General features: G+C 37.4%; 1 protein-coding gene across 5 annotated transcripts in view; it reads right to left on the bottom strand.

Annotated features, from left to right (window-relative positions):
- The window catches only part of CBWD1 (COBW domain containing 1), an 81,054-nt gene that overhangs the window by 14,327 nt on the left and 40,803 nt on the right, over nucleotides 1–25,924 (bottom strand). For all 5 annotated transcript variants that reach the window (XM_030292596.1, XM_030292595.1, XM_030292594.1 and 2 more), the window contains 5 exons: nucleotides 14,175–14,234; nucleotides 12,532–12,569; nucleotides 7,627–7,673; nucleotides 5,798–5,884; nucleotides 2,714–2,758 (listed from right to left, as the gene is read on the bottom strand). In XM_030292596.1, coding sequence (XP_030148456.1) covers nucleotides 2,714–2,758; nucleotides 5,798–5,884; nucleotides 7,627–7,673; nucleotides 12,532–12,569; nucleotides 14,175–14,220 — 263 coding nt within the window. In that variant the 5' untranslated portion in view covers nucleotides 14,221–14,234. The remainder of the gene's footprint in view (nucleotides 1–2,713; nucleotides 2,759–5,797; nucleotides 5,885–7,626; nucleotides 7,674–12,531; nucleotides 12,570–14,174; nucleotides 14,235–25,924) is intronic.

Below are 25,924 nucleotides of genomic sequence, written 5' to 3'. Positions count from 1 at the left end.
CTCACTATGAACCTCAACTAATCACCTTTTACCAATCCCCTGCTATCACTACCTCCCCTGGAAGCTGTTCCTCCTTCTATTTCCTTCCTTGGAGAACTGCACCATATTCAATCCTTCTCCCAGAACTTACACTGCTTTCAAAACCTTTCACTAACTCCTTGCTGCCCGCAGAAAAAAGATCCAAACTATGAGTCATGGCATTCAAGACCCTTTGCGGAAAGTTCTCCCTCTCTTCAGTCGCACCTCTTTTTCTCTCTGCCATACAACCATGTGCACTACTCGTTCTAAAATATTCAGGTCTCTGGAATACAACATCTTCCTTATGCCTGGAAAGCCACTGCTACTCTTGTTCATCTGGAAAATTCCTATTCACTCCTCAAGACTCAAGTCAATAATCACCTTCTCAAAATTTCCTGAGTCTTCATCAAGAAGAACTGAGTATTTGTTCCTCGATGTTCCTGTTCTCATAGGACCCTACACATTTACTATTCCTGTTATAGTAATAATATCTAGTATATTGGTTTTTGCTTATTTCCCTCTGTCTTCCCCAAATGATCACCTACCTCAAAGGTAGTTTTTGCCTTACCCGTTCCGTAAATCCCCTACAAGCCAAGAAATGCCTACCAACTAGGAGAAAGTTCAACAGTTTGTTGAATTGATTAACTTATTATTGAACAAGTGGATTTTGGTTTTCCTCTGTTCAGTCTGCTGAAATCTCCCAGATTAAAAAAAAGTCAGAATAAGATAAGAATGGCACTTCTTCTGATCTTCCACTCCTACTTCTGCGGTCTACGTGGCCCATTAGAACCTCCATTTGCCTCGAAGTCAACTCAAGTCTTCCCAATAAGACAATGTTACCCAGGATTCTTATTCCTCAACTTAAATACTCAAGCAAGCCTTTTCTATACATGCACATTATTATCTTGTTATTGTCAGTTTTACTACTATGAGCGTCTGTCAACCACAAAATGCTTAAGGGATCAAAATTTAAAAACAAAGAGACAAGCACAATAAAACAAAACTTCCAACAGTGATTTCAACTATTTTGTTAAAAACCAAATCCCTAGTTTCTAAACCGGGAAGCTCAAGTTGCTATGCTTCCAGGAATTGGAGGAAATATTTAATGTAAGATTCATGACCATGGTGAGGTCTGATCTTCACTGAAAAAGATCCCAATCCAACTTCAGTCCTCACAGCAAGGAAGTACTATTTCAGAAAGTCCCTAGATTCTCAGAGGCAACGGCAAACACAAGACACTGAAGAAACAGACGAAAAAAGGAGATTTTATTCATTTGTTCATTTGTCCATTCCAAGTAACGAAATTTAATCACCGCATGTTTCCTGCTCTATAACACGACAGAACGAATGTTAGAAATGTCATATAAACATCAAAACTGTCACACAATAAACTCTTCAAGATAAAACCTTTATGCAGGACATAAAGGTCTACAATAAAAACCAACAAAAAGAAGAATTATGCACAGCAAATCCAGGGGCCTAGAAAAAGTGATCGGAGAGGTCTGTAAATACGAACCACGTAAACGCTACTGTGCAGAAACACAGCTATTTACAGATACGGTTTTTAACAAGTTGTGTCAGCTTCGTGTGGGCGTCTGTGTGTCACTCTAACGAAGTGAAAATTGAAGGAGAAAGAAAATAGTAAATAAAAGGCAGGAGAAAGAAGCCAGATGACTGAGGAATGGCTCTGGGACGAGTCAGACGATCAGAGCTGCTCTACGCTGGAATCTGAAATGCAGGAGGCACATTTGGTGCGCGCTCGTCTAGGCCTCCCACTAAGGGCATTCTTCCGCTACCTGTGTCGGAGGACCGGGGGCTTCTGAGGACGCATAGCGAATTAGCTCCCCAGCTGTTCTCATGCATCCAAGCAGCTGCTGCCGCTGCCTCCCGCCTCCAGTAGTCTGTCAGCACCTCTAAGCTCTGCCCCAGCAGACGGGCCTCTCCGATGAGGCCCCTTATGCAGCTCCGAGGAGACAACGTCTGAAGGCGGGAGCGGGCTGGCGCGAGATGGCCTCAGAGCCGCGGGTTCCATCAGCTGCTTGAGCCACTCTTGCTAAAAAATAAGCTTAACGACATACCCCCGGAAGAAATTTTCTGAAATCCTAAGAGCATTCGGTGGAACACAGAATTTAATCCACCGAAATACACTTCACAGATGTTTCAAGAACCCATCTATTTTATAAAGTAATGCACATCTGTATGAACAGAATGAAAAGACAGAAGAACCTACAGGAACTGGAAATCAACATTTTAAAAAAGATGCATTAGGAACTAAAAGGTAAAGCTTCGGTGTATTTTTACACGACAGATTATTTTTGCAACTGTACAAAAAACTAAGCAGTTTTTTAAAACTACTAGGCCTTTTGAGCACCTCAAACTAAGATTCCTAATAGTATACTTTTACAGATTTCTATACCAGTTACTTTTTTGAGCGGTTCTAAGTGTTTTCTTCCTCATTAAGCAAAAGCGCAGTGACACAGCCTTACCATGGCTCGGTAGTCTTAGCTACAAGGAGAAGCAAACATATTAACCAAATATGCCAAACTAATTTCATTCAAAACATTTTGGGGCCCCATTTTTCAAAAATGCACATACATCTTTCTTATAATAGAATCAAGCATATTTATCAATTTCTTAGTAACTACTATGAACTAACATTATTTATTGTTAATATTAGTAACAGCTTTAAAAGTACCTTGATCTTTGTGTTTCTAAAATTTTTCCCAGTCCATTTATTGATCTGAAATAAACATAAAAATGAGGAAGAAAGGGTTAAAAAGAGTACATGTTGAACTTTTTAAAAATCGTTAAGGCACACTGTTTCTAAAACAGGAAGTAAGCATATACGAATATATCTGGAGAAAAAAATAAAAAACAAAACTTACATTTTTTACAGCTTACTATTGCTCTTTCTAATCATAAATCAGGTATATTCCACTTAGGTATTAACACATGATACACAAAAATCTACTGCACAGCTGAAAAACCAGGGGCTACTTAGTGAATTATAAAGAGACCCTTATAAATGATTGAGAAAAATGATTCATACATAGCCAGTACTTCTAACGGTCTCAAAATGAGCGGACCAATCAAAATTTTCACCGATGCTCAATTTTCCACAAGCACACGCTGTGCAAATGGCTCTACACGCGCTGGAAATCAAAACCTGGCTGCGAGGGGCTGTGACCCCAGGCTGTCCTCGGGATCCACAGTGACGCCAAGTCACACAACCAGGTTCGTTCACAGGATAATCTCTCTGGTTCCCTAACTAGAAACTCTACCCACTCCGCCGGTCCTGCCCCTTCTGATGCTACGATGATGAGGTAAGATCTCCTCACTAAGGGAAAACGTTCAACCAAAATGCTCGCTAAGTCCCTTTCAAAGCACTGTCCACCTGACCCATCTGTCTTTACCCCATCTCCTCCACTGCCCTCAGCGCTACTTGCTTAACACACGTGCCTTCTGTTCTGAGGCAGGTCTCTCTCTCTGCCATGTCACGAAGTTCTCCATCTTCTCTGTATAACCTCGTGGCCACTTCCTCTCAAATATGTCCACTTTCTTCCAACTTCCCAAACTAACGCCCCGTCAGCTGCCAGTCTGCGAGGTACAACGGAGAGTCAAAAGCCAAAAGGGCTGTAACCCACCAAAGCACTTTGTCCAAATTCTTTTCCGGGACTGCCGTACAGGGCAGGCTGGCAACAAGGCTGACGGTCAACACTGCTGATGTTAGAAACCCAGCTTTAAATAGTCAACATGGGGACAGAAAAGCCCGGTAGTAATAATCCTTCCTTTGCTGCCAAAAATGTTTGCTGCACGATTTATGTTCTCCTTTCCAGCAACCACAATGATGCAGAGGATTTTGAAAAGAGAAACAAAATTTAGGAGACCGGTGTCAAAAGGTGTAAAGGAAGCAATCTCCATTCACTGCCTTCATCGTTCTAGACTTTTCAAAATTATCAACCATTTTTCTATTTCTTTCATAATGTTATTCACGGCAACTTGAAATTATTATGTAAACTAGGAAAAAAATCTACACTCTGATAACAGTAGCTAACGGAGCACTTACTGTGTGTCAGGTGCTGTGCAAAGTTTTCCAACACTGTCTCATGTAACATTTAAACGAAACTTAATGAAATAGGTATTATTCCTGTTTTAGAGATGAGACTTAAGAATACAGCAGGAAACAGACCAATGAGTAGAACCCAACCCGATTCCAAAGTCCGTCATCTTAAACGCTATGCATCACTACCTGCCATCCACCTGGAGGCATTATTACAGTTTTTTAAAGACTCAGAGGATATTAATATTAAAATAATATAAAATATGCAGAAAATATTAATTTCTTTCTTCTTCCATTATTTTTTTTTAATTTTTTTTTTAACATTTATTTATTTTTGAGACAGAGAGAGACAGAGCATGAGCAGAGGAGGGTCAGAGAGAGAGGGAGACACAGAATCCCAAACAGGTTCCAGGCTCTGAGCTGTCAGCCCAGAGCCCGATGCGGGGCTCAAACTCATGGACCGCGAGATCATGACCTGAGCCGAAGTCGGATGCCCAACCGACTGAGCCACCCAGGCGCCCCTCTTCTTCCATTATTAATCACTGCAGCCAATCTCCTCATGAGCCTTACCTTTACTGATTCCATTTATAACATACTATATGAATTGGTACTAACAGAATCAAAATCCGATCGATGTCAGCAGATTATATCCATTAAAGAGGACTAATAATAAAAGCTACTGAAAGTCTCTTTGCACAAGGCATTTATTAGGTACAAAAAAAAATAATTCAAAGTCCCTGAACTCTAACCTCATTTGAAAAGTCCAAATGACTATTGGATCATTTCACACATATTTGAGTACTGTTCGCATTGTCCTATGTTGACCAACCTTGGCCACGGACACTGAAGATGTTAAGACAAACTGGAAGACAGGCATGTTTAGTTGACAGCCAAGAAGAGAAAGTCAATGAGGGTTCAGGGAAATGAGACCACCTGAGTCAGATGAGACTTCATGGATAAGCAAGGGAGAAAAAAAGGGGAAACCAGGAGGACTCTGGACAATGGGTAACACTGCTTTAAAAAAAAAAAAAAAAAAAAAAAAAAAAAAAAGGAAGGGCGCCTGGGTGGCTCAGTAGGTTAAGCGGCTGACTTCAACTCAGGTCATGATCTCGCCGTTCACGGGTTCGAGCCCCTGCATTGGGTTCTGTGCTGACAGCTCAGAGACTGGAGCCTGCTTCGGATTCTGTGTCTGTCTCTCTTCGCCTCTCCCACGCTCATGCTCTGTCTCCCTCTCTCTCTCTGCCTCTCCCCTGTGCACGCTCTCTCTTTCTCTCAAAAATAAATTTAAAAAAACATTAAAAAAAATTTTAAAAAAAAAGCAAAGAAAAACAGAGACAGTGAAGGAATTCATGGATTGGCAGAGTGACAGCGAGAACACGTAAGAGTAAAGAAAGGATCTGGCAAGATACGTCCATGGGAAAGTAAATCGTCCTCAATAAAGTCAGAACTTCATTCAGGGAAAGAGTCAAAGAGAAGACAGGAAATGGAGGATGGAGTCAAAAGACCCTGAGTATCAGTCTATGAACTTTGAACTACACTCTGCAAACAATGGGGAGTAATTTTACACGCTACTAGTTACGTTACAGTCAATTAGTCAATAACAATACATGATTCAAACTCAACCTTGATCCTACGTATCTACAGGGCAATAGTTATAGTAAAAATATTTTGTATAGTACACTTTGGATTTGTAGGTAGTTAACACTTAAAATGTCATACCTAATGGTTGTTCTTAATTTCTTTAAATCCTCTTCTGAAATCAAGTCTGTTTTATTAATGATGATAATATCTGCCAAAGCAACTTGCCTAAATTAGCAAACAAAGAACAGATGTCAAAAGAGAAATGTTAAGAAATTGAAAACAGAAAGCCCTTTCAGATCAAATATTCGTTAAGAACTATACAGTACTCTATATAGTAACTGAATTTACTCCTAACCTATTGATCATTCTTCAAATGGATAAATGTATCCATCACTATATAAATTCAGGATTCTCATTTATTCATTCAAAAAATATTTACTAAGTGCTCTCACATGTGACTCTGAAACTACAAATGTAAGTCCCCAAAAGTATGCAATCAAGGATGATTTTCAACTCATAATTTTCTTTGTAAAGCAATGTATACAATTCAGATATTCAATATGGTAAAACATGGACAGTCTACTGACTAAAATATTCCATGTAACAGTTACCATGATTTTCAAAGAAACAGAAGACATTCACTTAACATCAACACTAAACAGTTTTTTTAAAACTACTCTTCAGGAGATATAACAGGATCCTGAGCAAATATCTTCATCATTACAAATATGTATTTTCTCTGTAAAACAGATACACAGAAATTCAAGTTAAAGAATCCCATTGGCAAAATGCTAGAGAACAAAATAGCTTACTATAATCAGAAGTAGCAGAACTGAGGATTCTTTAAACTGTCCTCAATTCTTCAGGCAGTTTTAATCACTATAATATTTTTTCCCAATTCGAGTTTCACGCTACTTGAAGACACAGCCAATTGTTTCAAAAAAAATCGTCAAATTCTCAAAAATAAACTAACTTCAATTCACTGAAAAAAGCAAGTTTCAACAGTATGTACATCGCAATTCCTTTTTTGTTTAAGTGAGTGTTCTATGAATAAAGATTTAATGTGGACGTCTCAAAAGACAAACAGTTACAATCTTTAAATTGGAGGCCTTCTACGTCTAACTTTATTTTGGCTTTTATGACACTTCACTATTTCCTATCTGGCTTATTTACATTTGCTATAATAAACATATTTTAGCGAGGAAAACGGTTACAAAAATGTTTGTTCAGTCTAACCTGAATCACACCTATACACCAAATGCAGTGTTTAGGCAGGATTACAGAACCACAGAGTACCATATTCCAAAACGACAGGGAGTGAACTGCCTGCCTGCAGTCTATTACTGATGTCTGCCTCACCCTAGCAAATCTCAGGGAGCCCCTCTCTTAAACTCAGCAGCCCACTTAGCAGCTATGGTCTATCCCAGAGTCTTTTTCCCGTTAGCGAGAATATGCTTAGGGGAGGCAAACTAATTCAAATATTTCTAAGTCTAAAGACAACCCAATTAGGAACATACAGGTGTTTAAATAAAAAAAAGTTCTAAATGCCAATTGAAACTATTCCCATATCTGTCCCTCTGTTGTTGTTGTAACAGTAAACATGTGACTCAGATGAATTACTATTAAAGACCGTAGTAAGTCAGCCAGCTCTTTTCTCCACAATCATTTTCGATCCCCATGAAATTGTAAAAGAACAACAAAAACAGTTTTAAATGTTCCCTTTTCCCTAGCTCCTCTCAAAGAACTGCTGTGCCCAATACTCATTTTATGCTACAATAAAAAAAAGTCTTAAACAAAATTTTAGTCATTAGACCATTATAAATAGTTAGCAATAATTCAATTATAGGAAAAAAGATAACAAATTTGCCTTGACTATGTTTTTATATTTCTTAGTCTGGTTTTGGTTTTCACAATAATTTTCTCTCCTCAATCAGCCAGGAATCAATATATACTTTAAATACGAATACCTAGAAGCTTCATTGATAAGGCCATCAGGTTTTTCTTCTTCTAAATGCTAAACAAAAACAAAGTTTGAAAAAAGTTACTGAGGTATAACACAAATTCTAATGTCAACACAAGGAATTTTACTTTGGCGAATCCCTTCTTGCTTCTAATGCAGACTTCAGCAAGTTCTATGACTAAATACACAAATGCAGAATTAACTTTTCTAACTGAAAGCATTTTATTCCCCATTTGTGTTATCCTATAGTAAACCTGAGGGGGGTTCTTTTGGGAGGGGACAGGACTTAAATTTTGTTCCCCTGACATCTCCTTTTTCAAAGGAAAACCCTCCAGATTTAAATCATGTCAATAAAAACAAAGAACATTACAGTTCAAATTTTAGGCATTTTCTTTTTTATAAAACTGTTTTTGTTCTAAATAGTCTTTATTATTTATATTTTTAAAAAAAGAGATAACTACTGAAATAACACTTTCTTAAAATCTAATATACTTCCCTCCATTCCAATCCCACACCCCACCCACCCCTGGCCGAATCATACACAATATGGGCTCAGTACTGGGCCCTTCAAATTCCCTAGAAACAAAAAAGCTGTGGGAAGGACACAGCCCCAGTTCTAGCCTAAAGACAGTTTCTCATTTACAGAAACCCACACCTGAGTGATCTGGCCCCACAGTTTAAACATTTCTTTTGCTGACTTCTGCAGAGTCAAGCTAGCTCCAAAAAAAATATTTTGACCTTGACTTAGGAGCCCACCAGTAGTTTTCATCACTCTGGAAGCAGTTACCATTTTTCCATAATCCTACTTAAAACCCTAAAGGCATCAATGCCATAAGGTTCATCTCTGCAAAATGTTCTACCTTCATTATTTTAACCCTCAACAGATTCTCCTTCTCACAATAAGAAGCTGCCTACTGAGGTCGGAAGCAATTTGATTATATTAATGTTCTTTGTATTTGAAATCAAACTTCACAAATTCTTACCTTCTTTTACATAGTCTCACTCATCCTTCATAATAATCATAGAAAATGGCTATTCTACTCCTTTTATAAAAGAAGAGACTAAATTTACTGCCGTCACTGTCACGGGATACCCTATTATAGGGATATTTTTCAAAAATTGAAAACATGCTCAATAGAAGTAAACTGAACATAATTTTAAAAACTTGTGAAAGCTTTTCATGTCATATGAAATCAATCTTGTATACAGATGTTACATAAATGTTAACAATCGCATAAGAGTATACTCATAAAGACCACCTAAAAATTACATTCAAAATTGTATTATTATTATTATTATTATTATTATTATTATTAAAATACTGTATCAAAAACTGTTCCTTGACAAGAGACAAAGTTTACTGTTTTTGCTAATCACTCCTGGCCTAAGGCTACTGCATCCTGTTATCACGTCCTGTAGAGAACGAGGCTGCTACCATTCCGGAAACAGCATCAGGCTCAACAATTATTTGTCGAATGAATTCTAGTTAACACTTCCTATTTGCTGACAAGGATACGTGGATGCTGTTATTTGAAATATTATATAATGTGCAGCCACAATTCCCTTTCTATTCAGCAAAATCTATTTAACAAAGGCATCTGTTTCTGAAAGATCCTGGAATAGTCTAGTTCTTTCCAAAATTTGAAATGTTTTTCAAAATATTGTAGTGTTGACCTTTTAGAAGATTTACATATGAGTTTGGGGCTATATGGCTGTAAGCTGGTGGGATATAAAAAAAGACATGGCAGGAAAATGACGAGATTTTGTTTTCGAATTTCCATACCTAAACAGAACCAACAGTGGTTTCTCAAAGTTACCCGGGTTTTTAATGCACTTACTTCTCCAAAAGATTAGAAATCTACACTCAAAGCTAAGTAACATTTTACTACCTTCTGGCAGCCAAGAAATTATCAAATATAATAACACATTAAAATCCCCCAAATACATACAGGCCAATATATACAACTCTGTTACGAATAAGACATGTAATCCTCACAAATAATTACAGAAAAAGAGATAGAAGCCCTGTCCTATGCCTATGTGAACCCAAACGTGAAGAAATAACAAATGCACGTTAACATTTATTTTCTCAAGGTACCGGCCCAACATTTCCCCTATGCAACTTCCTACCTTCCCAAGTCAAACTTTGCAAAAACGCTAAAACAGTGTCTGTTATTCAAAAGGACATTCTCCAATACTGGCCCTTCAGTCGGATGACTTCCATTTACAGAGTTAAAAAATGGGAATTTTGATATTCTATTCTACCTGTACAGGCAAAGAAGGAAAATATTTGTAAAAGATTTTTTCAAAAATTTTATAGTGTGTGTGTGTGTGCGTGTGTGTATCTGTTTGAATGTATGTATACATAACCCCAAAGGATTCCTCATGTCTGCTTAGAGACTATGGCTTTTACTTATATATTTAAAAAGATAAAAATGATTTGGGTACTAATTAATCTAACACACCCAGAAATTTAGGATTCAGCCCTCCAACTTAGCATATGGGAAGACAGAAAGAAACCCTCTGAGATAATGCCATTGTAGACACTATTTCAATAAGGGCCACAGAATGTCCTTCTCTGCAGAAATAGAAACAAGCTGGACCAAAAGAGAGAGAAAGGGGGAAAACGCTGTTGTTGACCAAAGTGGAAATAAAGCTGGTGTCAAAGATGTCACATGACATTTAGGAAAAGCAGCGGCAGCCATCTCTTTCCAGTGGATTGATTATAGATCTAACACTATCTCAGCTTTTAAAAAATGATTATTGCATAATGTCAGTCTATTTATTTTTCCAGTCTTTTCCAAGCCCAACTGTTTTCTGACTCAATTGTTTCAACAGCTAGTGCAATATAACAGAAGAGCCAAAAAGAAACCTCTCGCTTGACCTTTTCTGTGTAACTTCATTCATTGATTCTATTGCATTAAATGCTGTCACGTTTGTAGAACTGAGAAGAACAATGTTGGTAGCCCCGGTGTCAAGTCCTGAGAATAGAGAGCTGTCATTTGAAGTTGTCCAATTCTTTGCCCATGATTAAAAAATGAATATTTCAGATCAATGGGTGACAATCCCATTAGAGTGATAGCCCATGATATCAATTACCACTTCAGTTTCAATTTGGCTGCCTGGCCACAGGGTACCATTTCTCAGCTTTACTTGTGATGGGCTGGCTCTGTGAAGCATGACACCTTAAATTGCTGCCCATTATCCAAGTGTCATTACTTGTACTGCCTCAGAATTCTCTGAATCACAAGCAGCTACTGAGGTCAAGCTTTGCAACCAGAGGAATTGGACAAGTGGGCAAATTCTTTATATAAAAGAAAAGTTATTTATCTGGCATCTGACTTAGAAAATCTAAAGTTTCCATTATCCTGACAGTATGTCAGTTTTGTGTAGGTATATTGATTTAATAATTTAAGAGGTTTTATCAAGGTGGCAGGAGGTTAAACGTTTACTGTGTTTGCATTATTCAGAATGTTGCTTTGTTTATTTGGCCTCAATTCAGCTGATAATGGATTCTTTTTAAGTCCTCTGCACATCTAAATATACACATAAAAGTATTCTTATAGTCATAAATATATAGAGTTTTATTCTGGGTATGACACCTTAAGTCTATCAAAAATAAAATAAAAAATATCTTAAGCTGCTATACCAATTTATCTGAAATTTGGTAACTAAGGTACATAAAAGATGAATTCAAACACGACTAGAATAAACATTTAGAATAAAGAATTTGATTTCTTTTGCTTCCTCCATAGACATTTTGTTAGAAAAATCCTAATTTCGGAATAGATGGAATTTTTCTGAGTAAAATTGTAATATTCAGAATGTTTCTTTGATTTTTAAGACTATTAATCAATTTGGGCTTAAAATCTACAAAGAAATGATCTCCCAAACATCTCAAAATAGGGTCCAATATATTGTGGAGAATACAAAATGGACTTGAATTTTTAAATATTACATTAAACTTCTAAGAAATGATTACTTCGGGTGCTATCCATATTCCCACACTGGGACCAGGAGAAGGACAATTTCATTGTATTTTGCCTTTAGCAGTATTTCACTTGGAAAGCTGAGAAATACTGTTTTATTTTATGTAACATGTTCTACAAATCCAACTAGCTGCATTTTATGAACTGAAGCCCACTTAAATGCATGTGAGGAACTTGGTAGTTAGGAAAACTTCACGGGAAGATGCCGTGTAAAGGAGTTTCTCTTCACGACACCTATGGATAAACCCCTGATTTCTTCAAAATAAAGTAAACCGGTTGTTTTTTAAAACTCAGATTATTTCCAGTTTGTGTCTGATAGCAGTTTACCGAGAGAAAAAAGTTCTCATATGCTTTAGCAAGCTAGATTTCTTCCATCAAAGAACTTGGGACAGAAGTTCTTACTTGCCAACACTGGGGGCGAATCCCACTGAGGAAGTTTACGTACCGAAACTGGGCCCTGTAGTATCCTTATTGCAAAATATTACACTTTCAACTTTTATCACATCAAGCCAGAGTAATAGAAAATGAATATTTAATTTAAAAACAGAACTGGGGAGGCTGGCGGTTCCGTTAAGCATCCGACTTTGGCTCAAGTCATAATCTCACGGTTCGTGAGCTCGAGCCCCACAACAGGCTTTCTTCTGACAGCTCAGAGCCTGGAGCCGGCTTAGGATTCTGTGTCCCCTTCTCTCTCTGCCCCTCCCCGACTCACACTCACTCTCTCTCTCAAAAATAAGTAAACGTTTTTTAAAAAGCCATAATAATTAAAAGACTCATGAATTTCATTATTCAAGATAGTTAAAAAAAAAACAAACCCTTTTTTCTTAAATGTTAAACAAAAATGTAGAGAAAACAATATAATCATCCCCATATACCTAGCTTTTAACAAATTATTAGCAACTCACAACAATCTTTCAACTTACTTTTAATCCATATTTTGAATCCACCACAGTTATGATACCTACAAAGGAATTATCTCTTTTAATCACCTTTATACGTGAGAATGAAAATCACAACTAACCTGTTTCAGTTCGCAAATGTTACTCAATGAAATAAAGTTTTGGCTTTTCTCTTGCCAATGCTTCAGTGTAAGTCAATCCTACCATTTCAAATATGTACTGAGTGCCTAGCACCACTTTAAGGCATCAGAGGTCACAAAATAAAATTTTTAAATGAAATAAGCAAATAAGAAAGTAAGATTTCTATGGCCTTTAAAAAACTTACAATTCAAAACATGATGAGATAAATTCCATAATATAAAGTGGAATGTGAGAAATTACACAAGAAAGGTTATTGCCAGTGTATATTCATATAATCGAAATCAAGACTTTTCTTAACATTTAAATAACTCCTTGAATCTGAGACATCTTAAGATATCTCATTCCTAGCAATCTGCACCAATTCTGACTCACACAAATGTTTTCCATAACATGAACCTAAGTTTCCAAATGGTTAATTAGTCTGGCAATCTCTGAATTTATATGCCAAATAATTTTTTCAAATGAGAACAGCAGAAGGAGTCTGATGCTGCCCAGAGAATCCAACCATCTACGTGCCATATATATTAGAGCCAAATGACTGGAGACAGTCTTAAATTTCACTTTTTGGCCTATGGAAGACCTCGTTTAAAGAAAGGTCAAGGGTGGGCAGGGCACATAGTTACTTAATCCAGAGTTTCTAATATGTCTTAAATGAAGCCTCCAAATAAAACTGCCTAAAAGTGTAAAAGTAAATGAAGTAAGGGGTGAAGGGCTTGCTTAATTCTTAAAGAAAAAAATGAAAGCAGAGATATGATTCTCATACTGTATATTTTAATTAAACAACAAAAAAAACCCTCTCTAACATACTAAGTATGTAAACCAATAGGACATAAGAAACCTACATAGTATTTCTTTTTAAGTTTATTTTGAGAGAGAAGGCAAGCAAGGGAAGGACAGAGACAGAAGGAGAGGGAGAATACCGAGCAGGTTCCATGCTGTCAGCTCAGAGCCCCACTTGGGGCTTGATCTCAGGAACTGTGAGATCATGACCTGAGCTGAAACCAAGAGTCAGAAGCTAAACTGACTTACCCACCCAGGCGCCCGAATAAACCTACACAGTATTTTAAAAGGAAAACCTTAGTGGACGCACTAAATTGGGAGTTAGTAATAAGATCTGACATCCAGTTACACCACTGTCTGGGCCTTTGGAATCTGTATGAACAAAGTCTTACTTAACTAACTAAACGAGTTTAAAAGTAACAGTGTGGGACACCTGGATGGCTCAGTCCGTGGAATGTCCAACTCTTGATTTTGGCTCAAATCATGATCCCAGGGTCATGAGATAGAGTCCCATGCTGGGCTCAGCACTGAGTGTGGAGCCTGCGTATGATATTCTCTCTCTCTCTCTCTCTCTCTCTCTCTCTCTCTCTCTCTGTCCCCCTCTGTCCCCTCCCTCGCTTGCACATGCTCTTTTTCTCAAAAAAAAAAAAAAAAGTAACAATGCAAGGAATTAAAAATATGAACAAAAATAATCTTAACCGTAACATTTTACCTAAAAACAAAAGAATATTTGCTTTTCAACTTACCATCAAGATAAATGTCGACCCCTAATTCAGCATCAACCCAAAACATAGAGGCTACAGCACCTGAAAAATATATATAATATTCATCAAATAAAAATATTTCTTCAAACCAAGGAACACTATTCTATCCATGCTATTTTATTTTTTTTTTTTTTTTAAATTTTTTTTTTTTTTTTTTTCAACGTTTATTTATTTTTGGGACAGAGAGAGACAGAGCATGAACGGGGGAGGGGCAGAGAGAGAGGGAGACACAGAATCAGAAACAGGCTCCAGGCTCCGAGCCATCAGCCCAGAGCCTGATGCGGGGCTCGAACTCACGGACCGCGAGATCGTGACCTGGCTGAAGTCGGACGCTTAACCGACTGCGCCACCCAGGCGCCCCCTATCCATGCTATTTTAATTTATCCAAACAGAATTAGCAGGTGAACACATATACAAATTAAGTATGGGTTTCCAAACTTATGGGAATTACAATGATAGAATCTTTTTCTTATTTATACTCATTTCTTTCCCTCTCCTTTTTCCTCCAAAAGAATGAATGAATGGATGAATGAAAGGAAGGGAAAAAAAAAGAAAAAGAGAAAAACAGACCAGCTCTTCTCACATACAAACCCAACACCAAGCTTCTATCAATGCATAATAATTTACCAACAGATATGAACAAATAACTTGGACAGTATGGATATGTGCACCTAGGATTTAATTTTATTTTTTCTCTCAAATGTAATAATCATACAGTTCACAAATAATGAAATCTCTCTCTTAAGGCAAGCAAAACAAAACACAGATAATTCCAAAGCCACTTGTCTAAAACGGAGAAAAACCTACAAGTCGTGTAGAAGAAAAAGAACGGAAGGTAAACTTACATACTCTATGGCATTACTAACAAAACCTTACACGAGTTAATATGGATATAAAATTTGAAGCTGAGGAAAAATAACCACGCGGCCTGATTAGCATGCCACAACACAGGAAAAAGAAAACTGACAGTAAAGAAAGTATTTGATTTTTCAAAGCATCAAAGGTGCAGTTAGCGACAGGGCTGTCTAAAAGAATGAGTGCTGGGAAAAAACAAGGGTAACTGAACTCATTCCAGCGTCTGAAGCTGTCCACCTACCCTGAGGAGACGTGGTCCCCCAAGCATCACTCTGTGTCAACAGTGAAATACCTGTCAGCTGTTTACAGTGATTACTCATGCAAGATATAGCAAGGGCCACAAGATCTAATGGTTTCCTGATACCTATTGATTTTTTCCCCAAAAACTTAATAGTTTTCCAATTTGACTGAAATAGGATTTGTGAGTAACAGGGGCGAATCAATGCCTGTTCTTTTCAAGGAAATTACTTTCCCATGACAATTATTTAGCTTAGAACTGGAGAGTGTCACTCTCCTAAACGGGGAAACAACTGAATTGCCAATAAGAATTTTCTTCACTTACTTGGCTAACAACATGATTTTAATTAATGAGGGAGAAGAGAGTAAATCTCCCGTGAGTATCATTACTCCAAACAGTAAGTCATAAAAAAAACTCTTAATTTTTTTCACTCAGTAAAATTCCAGTGTTCGCAAGTCATTTTGTTGTTGTTGTTTTTTGTTTTGTTTTTTTTTAACTCGTGGATTACTGTTCAGATAGCTTGAAAGTCCTACACAGGTAACGTGTGTAGTATTAAGTTGAGTTACAAGAGTGCATCAGAGCTTTTTTCCTAAATCTGACATGCATCTCTGGTGACAATGATCGGGCTACCCAAGAAAGTTCTATTTAAAATTTAGATGCAGGTGTTTAGCAAGAGGAGCAAAGATGAGAGAATAAGTTAATCAGTGGTTCCAAACCCATGGTGATTTTTCCCCCCAGGGAATATTTAATAATGTCTGAAGATATTTTTAATTGTCTCAACTAGGGGAATAAGAATGGCATTTAGTGGGTAGAAGCCAGGGATGCTATTAAACACCCTACAATGAAGAAAAACAAAAACAAAGACAAAGGAAAATATTCCACAAGATGCACAAGACAATCCCCTACAAAAAAGAACTAACCAACCCAAATGTCATTTGCGCCAAGGCTAAGAAACCCTGTGCTAGATCATAGAATCTCCTTTATTCAAAACCTAATACAACAAAAATTTTAATTCATAAAAGTTAAGAAGCCAAATTATATCAGCAACAACCAAATATACAACCTCCGGCGATAAATTTTGAAGAGTGACAGTTGAAATAAGAAACAGAAAGCCCTATGTGATTTGTGATAATTCTTAATTCTACCCCCACCCTCAACCAGTAACCGGTTGTGGGGAAATAGTTTATAAAATCCAAATACTTACCAGAAACAGCTTTCGAAGTGGCAAGAAGGGAAATGAGCAAGGGTTAAGGGAAAAGTCAACAACCCAGGGTAAAAGTTTCTAACCATTTCCACGTTTGTGGAGGAGGGGAACACTTTCTAGGGCTCAGAACAAAATGAACTGGAAGGTCTGAAGCTGAGGACGAACCCACAGCACAAGGTATGGAATATATCTTCATGAGTGGCTGGAAAAAATCCAAGAAGGGAACACTTGGTACTTATGAGAGGAGAGCCCAAATGTCCTACTGCCCATCTGGCTCTCAGTCACCCCTTTCCTCTGCCTTCCCTTCACTGCTCCCGGCAGTACCCAGCATTCAAACTGAGGCCCAGAAGAAACACAAGTATAGGTGAGATGGGTGGGATATTAAAAATAATTCATCAACACCATAGGTAAGACTGAATTTCTCTGAGTCTCCTACATCAAGCACCAACACCCTTGAAAAAACAATGCACACATATTACAGCTTTGAAGAAACAGAAAAGGAAAAAAAAATTGAAGAAATGAGTAAGGCATAAAAATGGCAAAGAACCCATTCTGGAAGGAAACATAACCCAAGAAGCCAAAGAAAATTCTCGAAGCCTTATACATAATAAAGAACTTAAATACAATCAATTAAAAACAAGCTCTAAAGGCAAGATAAAGTAGGATATGAAAAGGTAGTTTGTAGTGCTAAAGAAATAAACATACAGGGATGCCTGGATGGCTCAGTCGATTGACCTTCAGCTCAAGTCATGATCTCACAGTTCGTGGGTTCGAGCCCCACGTCAGGCTCTGTGCTGACAGCTCGGAGCCTGGAGCCTGCTTCTGATTCTGTGTCTCCCTCTCTCTCTCTGCCCCTCCTCCACTCACGCTCTCTCTCTCTCAAAAATAAATGGACATTAAAAAAAAAAGAAAAAAGAAACAGCCAGTAAACATATCATTAACTAATTAATTCTTTTAAAACATCAAGGAACAGAACAAACAGTGGTGGAAACAGAATTACTGACAAAAAAGAACATTCAAGATGATTGAAGTAATGCAGAGAAACAGACAAAACAATTAGAAGATAAAAGATCTGGAGAACAAAAGAAAATTCAGGATGAGGAAAATGTTCCTAAATGAAGAAATAAACCTATGGATTAAAGACGATACTGTAATCCAAGAAAAACTGATAATGAATGAAATGTAGATATACCTTGATTATATTACTGACCTTCCAAAATAAAGGAAAAAAACTGTCAGGCATTTTAGATGAAAAAGCAAGTTACTTTCAAGGAGGCAGACAAAAACTAGACTTTTCTACAGTAACATTCAATGCCCCAATATAGTAAAATAATGAGGACAAAGCTCTAATCAAAGTGTTCCCTAAGGATATTACCTCCCGCCAAGTCGTTTTTCAAGAACGAAAACATCAGGTAGCCATACTCAAACACTGAAGGAAACAACAGCATTAGAACTAAAAAAATATGTTACTCACAAATCCTTCCTGATGAAATAAGAAAGGAGAACCAGCCCATCAAAAGTACCAAGAGATCAAGGAGCAGTGTCTGCAAAGTTCTGAGAGAAGGAATTTTTATACCTCGCCAAGTAATCCTTCAAGTATAAAAATAAAAGATAAGCACTCTCAAGCAAGTATGCAAGAACTCAAGGCATACAGCATTTATATTATAGCATGAAAAGATTACCCGAGCATGAAACTCAATCAAGAGATTTCTCCAACTCAGGAATGGAGAAGCCACAGTACTGGTAATGAGGACTAAAACTGTTCAATATAGAACTAAATAAAGTATGACAAAATGTAAATGTTAGGAATCTTGACAACACAGCACAGAATACAATCTACCAAAGCCAGGAGATGGGAGTAAGTAGAAGTGTTAACTTCCTAATCTTTTAGGTCAGGGAATCAAGAAATACTCTGAAATGACACACGTAGTTTAAAAACTAACTTGTCCCATTAGTTTATGCCTTTTCTAACCTTTTTTTCCCTTAACTCCTATCCCTCACAGTGAAAAAACATTTTTCTGATACTTCAGAAATTCCTTTCTTTCACATTCTTTTTTTCAATTATATAGTATTTTGCTTCTACCCATCTTTTATTAAGCAATTTATTAGATAATGCATCTTAATGATATTAATAGCTGATCTATGGAGTATCGAATATGTGCTAGACACAGGTGGTTTACGTACACAATACACATATTTTTTTAATAGAGGTAAAATGGTATGTTACCTTGTATTAGTTTCAGGTGTATGGCATAATAACTCGGTATGTGTATACATTACAAAGTGATCACCACAGTAAATCAAGGTACCATCCAACACCATATAACTGACTCTCTTCATTCATTTCAGCCCCCTAAACTCTTTCCCCTCTGATAACCATCCGTCTGTTCCTGTGTCTATAGTTTGGTTTTGTTTGTTCATTTATTTTGTTTCTTAGGTTCCACATATAAATGAAATCTAATTTATTTCACTTAGCATAATACCCTTAAGGTCCATCCATGTTGTTACAAAAGACAAGACCATCATACATTTTATATGTATATATACATACACACACATACATACACACACAAACACACACACACACGAGACATATATATACATACATATGAGACATATATATCTCACATCATCTGTATCCATTCATCCATTGATGGACACTTAGGTTGTTTCCATATCCTGGCTATTGTAAATAATGCTACAATGAACACAGGGGCACAGGTATCTTTTCAAATTAGTGTTTTCATTTTCCTCAGAAAAACAGCCAGAAGTCAAACAGCTGGTTTACATGGTAGTTCTATTTTTAATTTTTTGAGAAACCGCCATACTGTTCTCCATAGTGGCTGCACTAATTTGCATTCCCGCCAACAGTGTAGGAGGGTTCCCTTTTCTTCACATCCTTTCCAACACTGATTTCTTGTTGATTTGATATTAGCCATTCTAACAGGTGTGAGGTGGTATCACATTGAGTGTTTGATTTGCATTTCATTGATTATTAACGATGTTGAGGATCTTTCCATGTGCCTGTTGGCCATCTGTTTATCTTCTTTGGAAAAATGTCTATTTAGATCCTCTGCCTACATTTCAATCAGATTGCTTGGTTTTTTGCTACTGAGCTCTTCGTACATTTCGGTTATTTATTGACTTAGAGAAAATATTTGCAACTCCTATATGTGATAAGGGGTTAATATCCAAATTGCCTTTACATTTTATTGATGGTTTCCTTTGCTGCACCAATGCCTTTTAGTTTGACGTAGTCCACTTACTTGATTTTTGTTTTTGTTGCCTTTGCTTTTTGACTCAGATTCAAAAAATTCAATGCCAAGTCTGATGTCAAGGAGCTAACCACCTGTTTTTCTTCTAGGAGTTTTATGGTTGCAGGTCTTACATTCAAGTCTTTCATCCATTATGAGTTAATTTTTGTGTATGATGTAAGACAGTAGTCTAGTTTCATTCTTTTCATGTGGCTGTCCAGTGTCTCCAGGACCATTTACTGAAGACACTGTCTTTTCTTCATTGTATATTCTTTTCTCCTTTGTCATAGACTAATTGGCCATATCAGCATGGGTTTTTATCTGGGTTCTTTATTTGGTTTCATTGATCCATGTGTCTGTTTTTATGCCATATCACACTGTTTTCATACAAAAGCTTTGTAGTAGTACAGTTTGAAGTCTGGGGCTGTGACATTTCCCATTTGTTCTTCTTTCTTAAGACTGCTTTGGCTATTTAGAGTCTTCTGCGAATCCATACAAACTTTAGAATTACTTGTTCTAGAGGCACATGGCTGGCTCAGTTTGTGGGGCGTGTGATTCTTGACCTTGGGGTTATGTGTTCAAGCCCCACAATGGGTAGAGATTACTTGAAAATAAAACCTTTTACAAGAATTTTTTGTTCTAGATGCCACTAGAATTTTGACTGAGTTTGCACTGAATATGTATATTGCTTGGGGTAGTAGGGACATTTTAACAGTATTAATTCATCCCAACATGAGCACAGAATAACTTGCCACTTATTTGTGACTTCTTTAACTTCTTTCATCAACGTCCTACAGTTTTCAATGTACAGGTCTTTCACCTCCTTGGTTAAATTTATTCCTAGGTATTTTATTTTTATGCAAATTGTTGTTAGGCTTTTTGCAAGGATTGTTTCCTTAATTTCTCTGACAGTTCATTATTTGAGTATAGCAACGCAACAGATTTCTGTATACTGATTTTGTATACTATGGCATGACAGTTCATTTATTCTCACAGGTTTTTTTTTGGGGGGGGGCAGTCTTTAGGGTTTTCTGTATATAGTATCATCTGCAAATAGTGATAGTTTTATTTCTTTCCTTCCAATGTGGATGACTTTATCTTTTTTTCTTGGGTAATTGCTATGGGTAGGCCTTCTCATACTTACTGAATAAAATTAACATGAGTGGGCATCCTTATTTTGTTCCTGATTTTAGAGCATACAATTGAGTATGGGTTTGTCATATATGGCCTTTATTATATTGAAGTACATTCTATCTATACTCACTTTAAGAGTTTTTATCATAAATGGAAGTTCGATCTTATCAAAGGTTTTTTCTGCATTTATTGAGATGATCACATGATTATTATCCTTCATTTTGTTATGTGGTGCATCACACCAATGATGTGCAGATGTTAAAACATACTTGCATTCCTGGAATAAATCCCATTGATCATGATGAATGATCCTTTTAATATATTGTTGAATTTGATTTGCGAATATTTTGTTGGGAATTTTTACATCTCTGTTTATCAGCGATACCAGCATATAATTTTTCTTTTCTTCTCTTTTTTGTGGTGTCCTTGTCTGGTTTTGGTATCAGGGTAATGTTGGCCTCATAAATGAGTTTGGAAGCATTCTTTCCTCTTCAATATTTTGGAAGTTTGAGAAGAATAGGTATTACATGTTTTTTAAATGTTTGGTAGAAGTCACCAAAGAAGATGTCTGGTGCGGGAGGTTTTTGATTACAGATTCAATCTCCTTACTGGTAATCCATCTATTCAGATTTTCTACGTCTTCATGGAAGACAGAAGGTCTCAAAAGATTGTATGGTACTAGGAATTAACCTATTTCATTATCATAGTAGTCTCTCAATTCTCAATTTTTGTGGCATATGTCAACTTCTCCTCTTTCGTTTCTGATTTTTATCTTTTCAAAGAACCAGCTCTTACTTTCATTGATCTTTTCTATTGTTGTTGTTTGTTTTTTGTCTTGACGTCATATATTTCTGCTCTCAATCTTAATTCTTTGATTTTACTATGAGATTCACTTGTTCTTCTTTTTTCTAGTTCCCTTAGATAGGGTGTCTTTTTATGAACTTGTCCCTTAGAACTGCTTTTGCTGCAGCCTACGATTTTGGATTGTTTTATTTCCATTTTCATTTGTGTCAAGGTATTTTTTTATATCCCCTTTAATTTTTTTCATTGACCCACTGGTTACAACAGTTGCATGTTATTTAAATTCCACATATTTATTATTTTTCCAGTTCTCTCCATGTAATTGACTTTTTTCATACCAGTGTCATTAAGGACTATGACCAGTGTCTATACTTGATATGATGTCAATCTTCTTAAATTTACTGAGACTTGTTTTGTGGTCTAGTGTATGATCCTAGAGAATGTTCCATACACAGAGAATAATGTGTATTCTGCTATTTGGGGATGGTATGCTTTGTATACAATTACCCTTAAACAATGCAGGGGTTGGGGCACTGACCTCCCAAAAATCCACATATAACCTCTGACTTTCCAAAAACTTAACTACTAATACCCTACTGTTAGCCAGAAGCCATACTGATAATATAAACAGCCAACTGACACATATTATGTATGTTGTATATATTGTATTTTTACAATGAACTAGAGAAACTATTACTAAGAAAATCATAAGGAATAGAAAATACATTTTATAGCATTATACTACAAAACATCTGCATGTAAGTGGACCCACAGAGCTCCAACCCATGTTGTTTAAGGATCAACTGTATACCTATTAAGACCATTTGGTCTTATGTGTTGTTTAAGGCCGGTACTTTCTTACTGGTTTTCTATCTGGATAACTTATCCATTGATGTAAATGGAGTATTAAAGTCTTCTACTACTGTATTGCTTTCCATTTCCCCCTTTAAGTCTGTAACATTTGCTTTATATATTTAGGGATTCCTAGGTTGAGTGCGTAAATATTTTCAAATGTTATATCCTCTTGTTGGATTGACACTTTGTCATTGTGTAATGTCCTTTATCTTTTATTATAGACTTGTTTTCAAGTCTTTTTTGTCTGATATAAGTAGAACCACACCAGCTTTCATTTGCATTTGCATGGAGTATCTTTTTCTACAACCTTCACTTTCAGTCTGTGTGTATTAGATCTGAAGTGAATCTCTTGTAGGCAGTAATACACAAATGAATCTTTTTTTAATCTATTCAACTACTGTACATCTTTGGATTGGAGACTGTATCCATTTAAATTTAAAGGAATTATTGATACGCATGTACTTCTTACCATTTTGTTCATTATTTTCTGGCTGGTTTTGTAGTCCCTCTCTCTTTACCTCTTGCTGTCTTCCCTTGCAGTTTGATGCCTTTCTTCAGTGCAATGTTTAGATTCCTTTCTCATTATATTTTCAGTATCTCTCATAGGTTTTTGCTTTGCAGTTACCATGAGGTTCACATGACAACCTATATACACACGTCTATTTCAAGTTGATAGCAACTTACAGTTGAACGTAGTGTGAAAACTCTACATTTTTGCTTCCCCATTTTGTTTCTGTTGTCCACAGAACAAAAGGTCTCTGTTTTTTGTTTTTGATGTCGTATTTTACATCTCTTTACTCTGTGTGTCCCTTAAGTATTGTTGTTATATTTAATTTTACTACTTTTGTCTTTTAGCCTTCATAGTAAGTTTAGAAGTGGTTAATCCACCACCTTTACTACATATCTGCCTTTACCAGCAAGATTTTTACTTTTGTATGTTTTGTTAATAGTACCTTTTCAGCTTGAAGAAGTTCCTTTATCATGTCTGTAAGGCCAGTTTAGTGGTGAACTCCTTTAACTTTTGTTGTCTAGAAACCTCTCCTTCAATTCTGAATAATAACTTTGGCAGGTAGAATACTCTTGGTTGGAAGTTTTTTCCTTTCAGCACTTTGAATATATGATGCCACCATGGCATGCTAAGCTTCATCTAAAATCACAGCTGATAGTGATTTTGGGATTCCCTTGAACTTAACAACTTGTTTTTCTCATGCTACTTTTAAGATCCTCTCTTTAATTTTTGACATTTTAATGATAATGTCTCTTGATGTGGATGCCTTTGAATTCATCTTATTTGGAGCTCTGTGCTTCTGGGACCTCAATGTCTGTTTCCTTCCCCAGGTCAGGGAAGCTTTCTGCCTCTTTCATACTATTTTCCTTTGGGATCCCTATAACATGAATGTTATTCCACTTCACGTTGTCGCATAGGCTCTTAAGCTATCTTCGTTAATTTTTCATTGTTGTTGTTGTTTGTTTGGCTGAGTTCCACTGCCCTGGCTTCCAGGTCACCAATCTATTCTGCTTTATTTATTCTGATGCTGAACCTTCTAATATATTTTGCTATGCAGTTACTGTATTCTTCAGCTCTGCAACTTGTGTTTGGTACTTCCTTACATTTTCCATCTCTTTGTTTAAGTCTGTGTTCAACCATTCCTCTGACTCTGGTAAGCATCTTTATAACCATTATCTGGAACTCTTTATCAGATAGGTTACTTCTCTCCACTTCATTAAGGTCTTTTGTCTGAGGTTTCGTCTCATTCTTTTGTTTGGAAAATATTCCTGTCTCCTCATTTTACTTGACTCTCCGTGTTTGTTTCTATGTATTGAGCAAAGTATCTACCTCTCTCAGTCTGGAAGGAGTGTCCTTCCAAAGGAGATAAACCTTATTGTTCTACCTTGCCCTAGCTCTTGGTTGTCTCTCTGAAACATTGTGATTACTAAATTAGCCTGATTTATTCTGGATAGATCCCAGTTGCTGAGGGTGTGACAAGACCCACTAGTGTTCCAAAGGGAGTGACCTCAGCACCTAGTTTCAGGTTGATTGGAAAACAGATCCTCAGGGGGACCTTCTGGAGTATGCAACTATAAACCCTGTTGACCTTCCAGGCCCAGAGATCTGGAGGTGTCCCCTGAAGTCCACCTGCAAAAATCAGGGCTTGAGACAAGTGTACAAGCTTTTTGGAGGTGCCAGCAAGCTATGGTGCGATCAGAGGAGAGATCAAAGATAGTGTCTACCTGCCTACATTCCCTGAGAGCACCTTTGAAGCCTACCTCTCAGGGTGAAGCTCCAGGACAAATAGATGAGCCTTTTCCAGAGGCAGACTAGTGGTGTGTTTGAGCCTGCTACCTACACAGTGCCTTGGGTATGGTAGGCTTTCCGTAACTGTCTTCCTATTACAGTCCCATGGGGCCCGGAAACTCAAGTCCGTCTGGCCACCAGGGCCAGGTGATCAAGGGGCATTCCCAGTATAGACTGCACTCAAAGGCAGACTTTAGCAAGGCTGCCAGAGTGCTGAGGGTGGGGCACACTCCTGCTTTAGGGATGCAGGAGGAGAACAGTGGGGGCAGGATACACCCAAGGCTTTAGTGAGGCAGGGGGATGGCTGGGGGTGGGCCACACTCATGGTTTAGGGAGGCTGTGTCCGCAGTGCCTGACTGAATTGGCAGAGTGGAAGGAGAGTGCAAAAATGGTGCTCACAACACCTCTGTCCCCAAAGAAAGTCCCAACTGATCCTAGTTCCTCCCGCAAACACTTCAGGATTAACAAATCAATCTCCTTCACACACAATCCAGTCACTTCTCAAACTGCTGTGTTTGCACTGGGTGCAGTCCCAAGATGAATGTACTTGTGTGTAAGTACCTCCAAAGGAGTATCTCAGATTCCCCACAGCCCCCCAGGTCCACTGTACACAAACCCCTTTGTTTCCAAATCCATTTGGGGGGCCTCGTCTCTCTAATGCGGGTTCCAAGGGTTGACACACCCAAAGTGGGGCATAAACTCATCCCTCCTCAGGTAAATACTCCAGACCTGTGAAACCCTCCTCTCTTGTGGGTCACTGTACCAGGGTGAAGATTTTGACAAGATCACCTCTCTGCCTCTACTCCCCATTTCAATGTGGCCCTTCCATTCCTTGTTGTAGAGGGAATTCTTCACCTAGCTTTCAGTTCTTTCTGAGCAGGAAGTAGTCCACAAGTAGCTGCCGATCTGGTGTGTCTGTGGAAGGAGGGGAAGTTCAGGGTGTTCCTAAGCTTCCATCTTGAACTGCCTCCAAGTTCTTTTCTTTTACATCCAAGTGAAACTAAATTAATATTAAGAACAGCCCAAAGAGAGGCGTCTGAGTGGCTCAGTATGTTAAGCGACTGACTCTTGGTTTTGGCTCAGGTCACGATCTCA

The sequence above is a fragment of the Lynx canadensis genome, chromosome D4 (assembly GCF_007474595.2).
Source record: "Lynx canadensis isolate LIC74 chromosome D4, mLynCan4.pri.v2, whole genome shotgun sequence".
Taxonomy (NCBI): domain Eukaryota; kingdom Metazoa; phylum Chordata; class Mammalia; order Carnivora; family Felidae; genus Lynx; species Lynx canadensis.
Note: the sequence above shows the minus strand (reverse complement) of the source record. Positions and strands in the feature narration are given on the sequence as shown.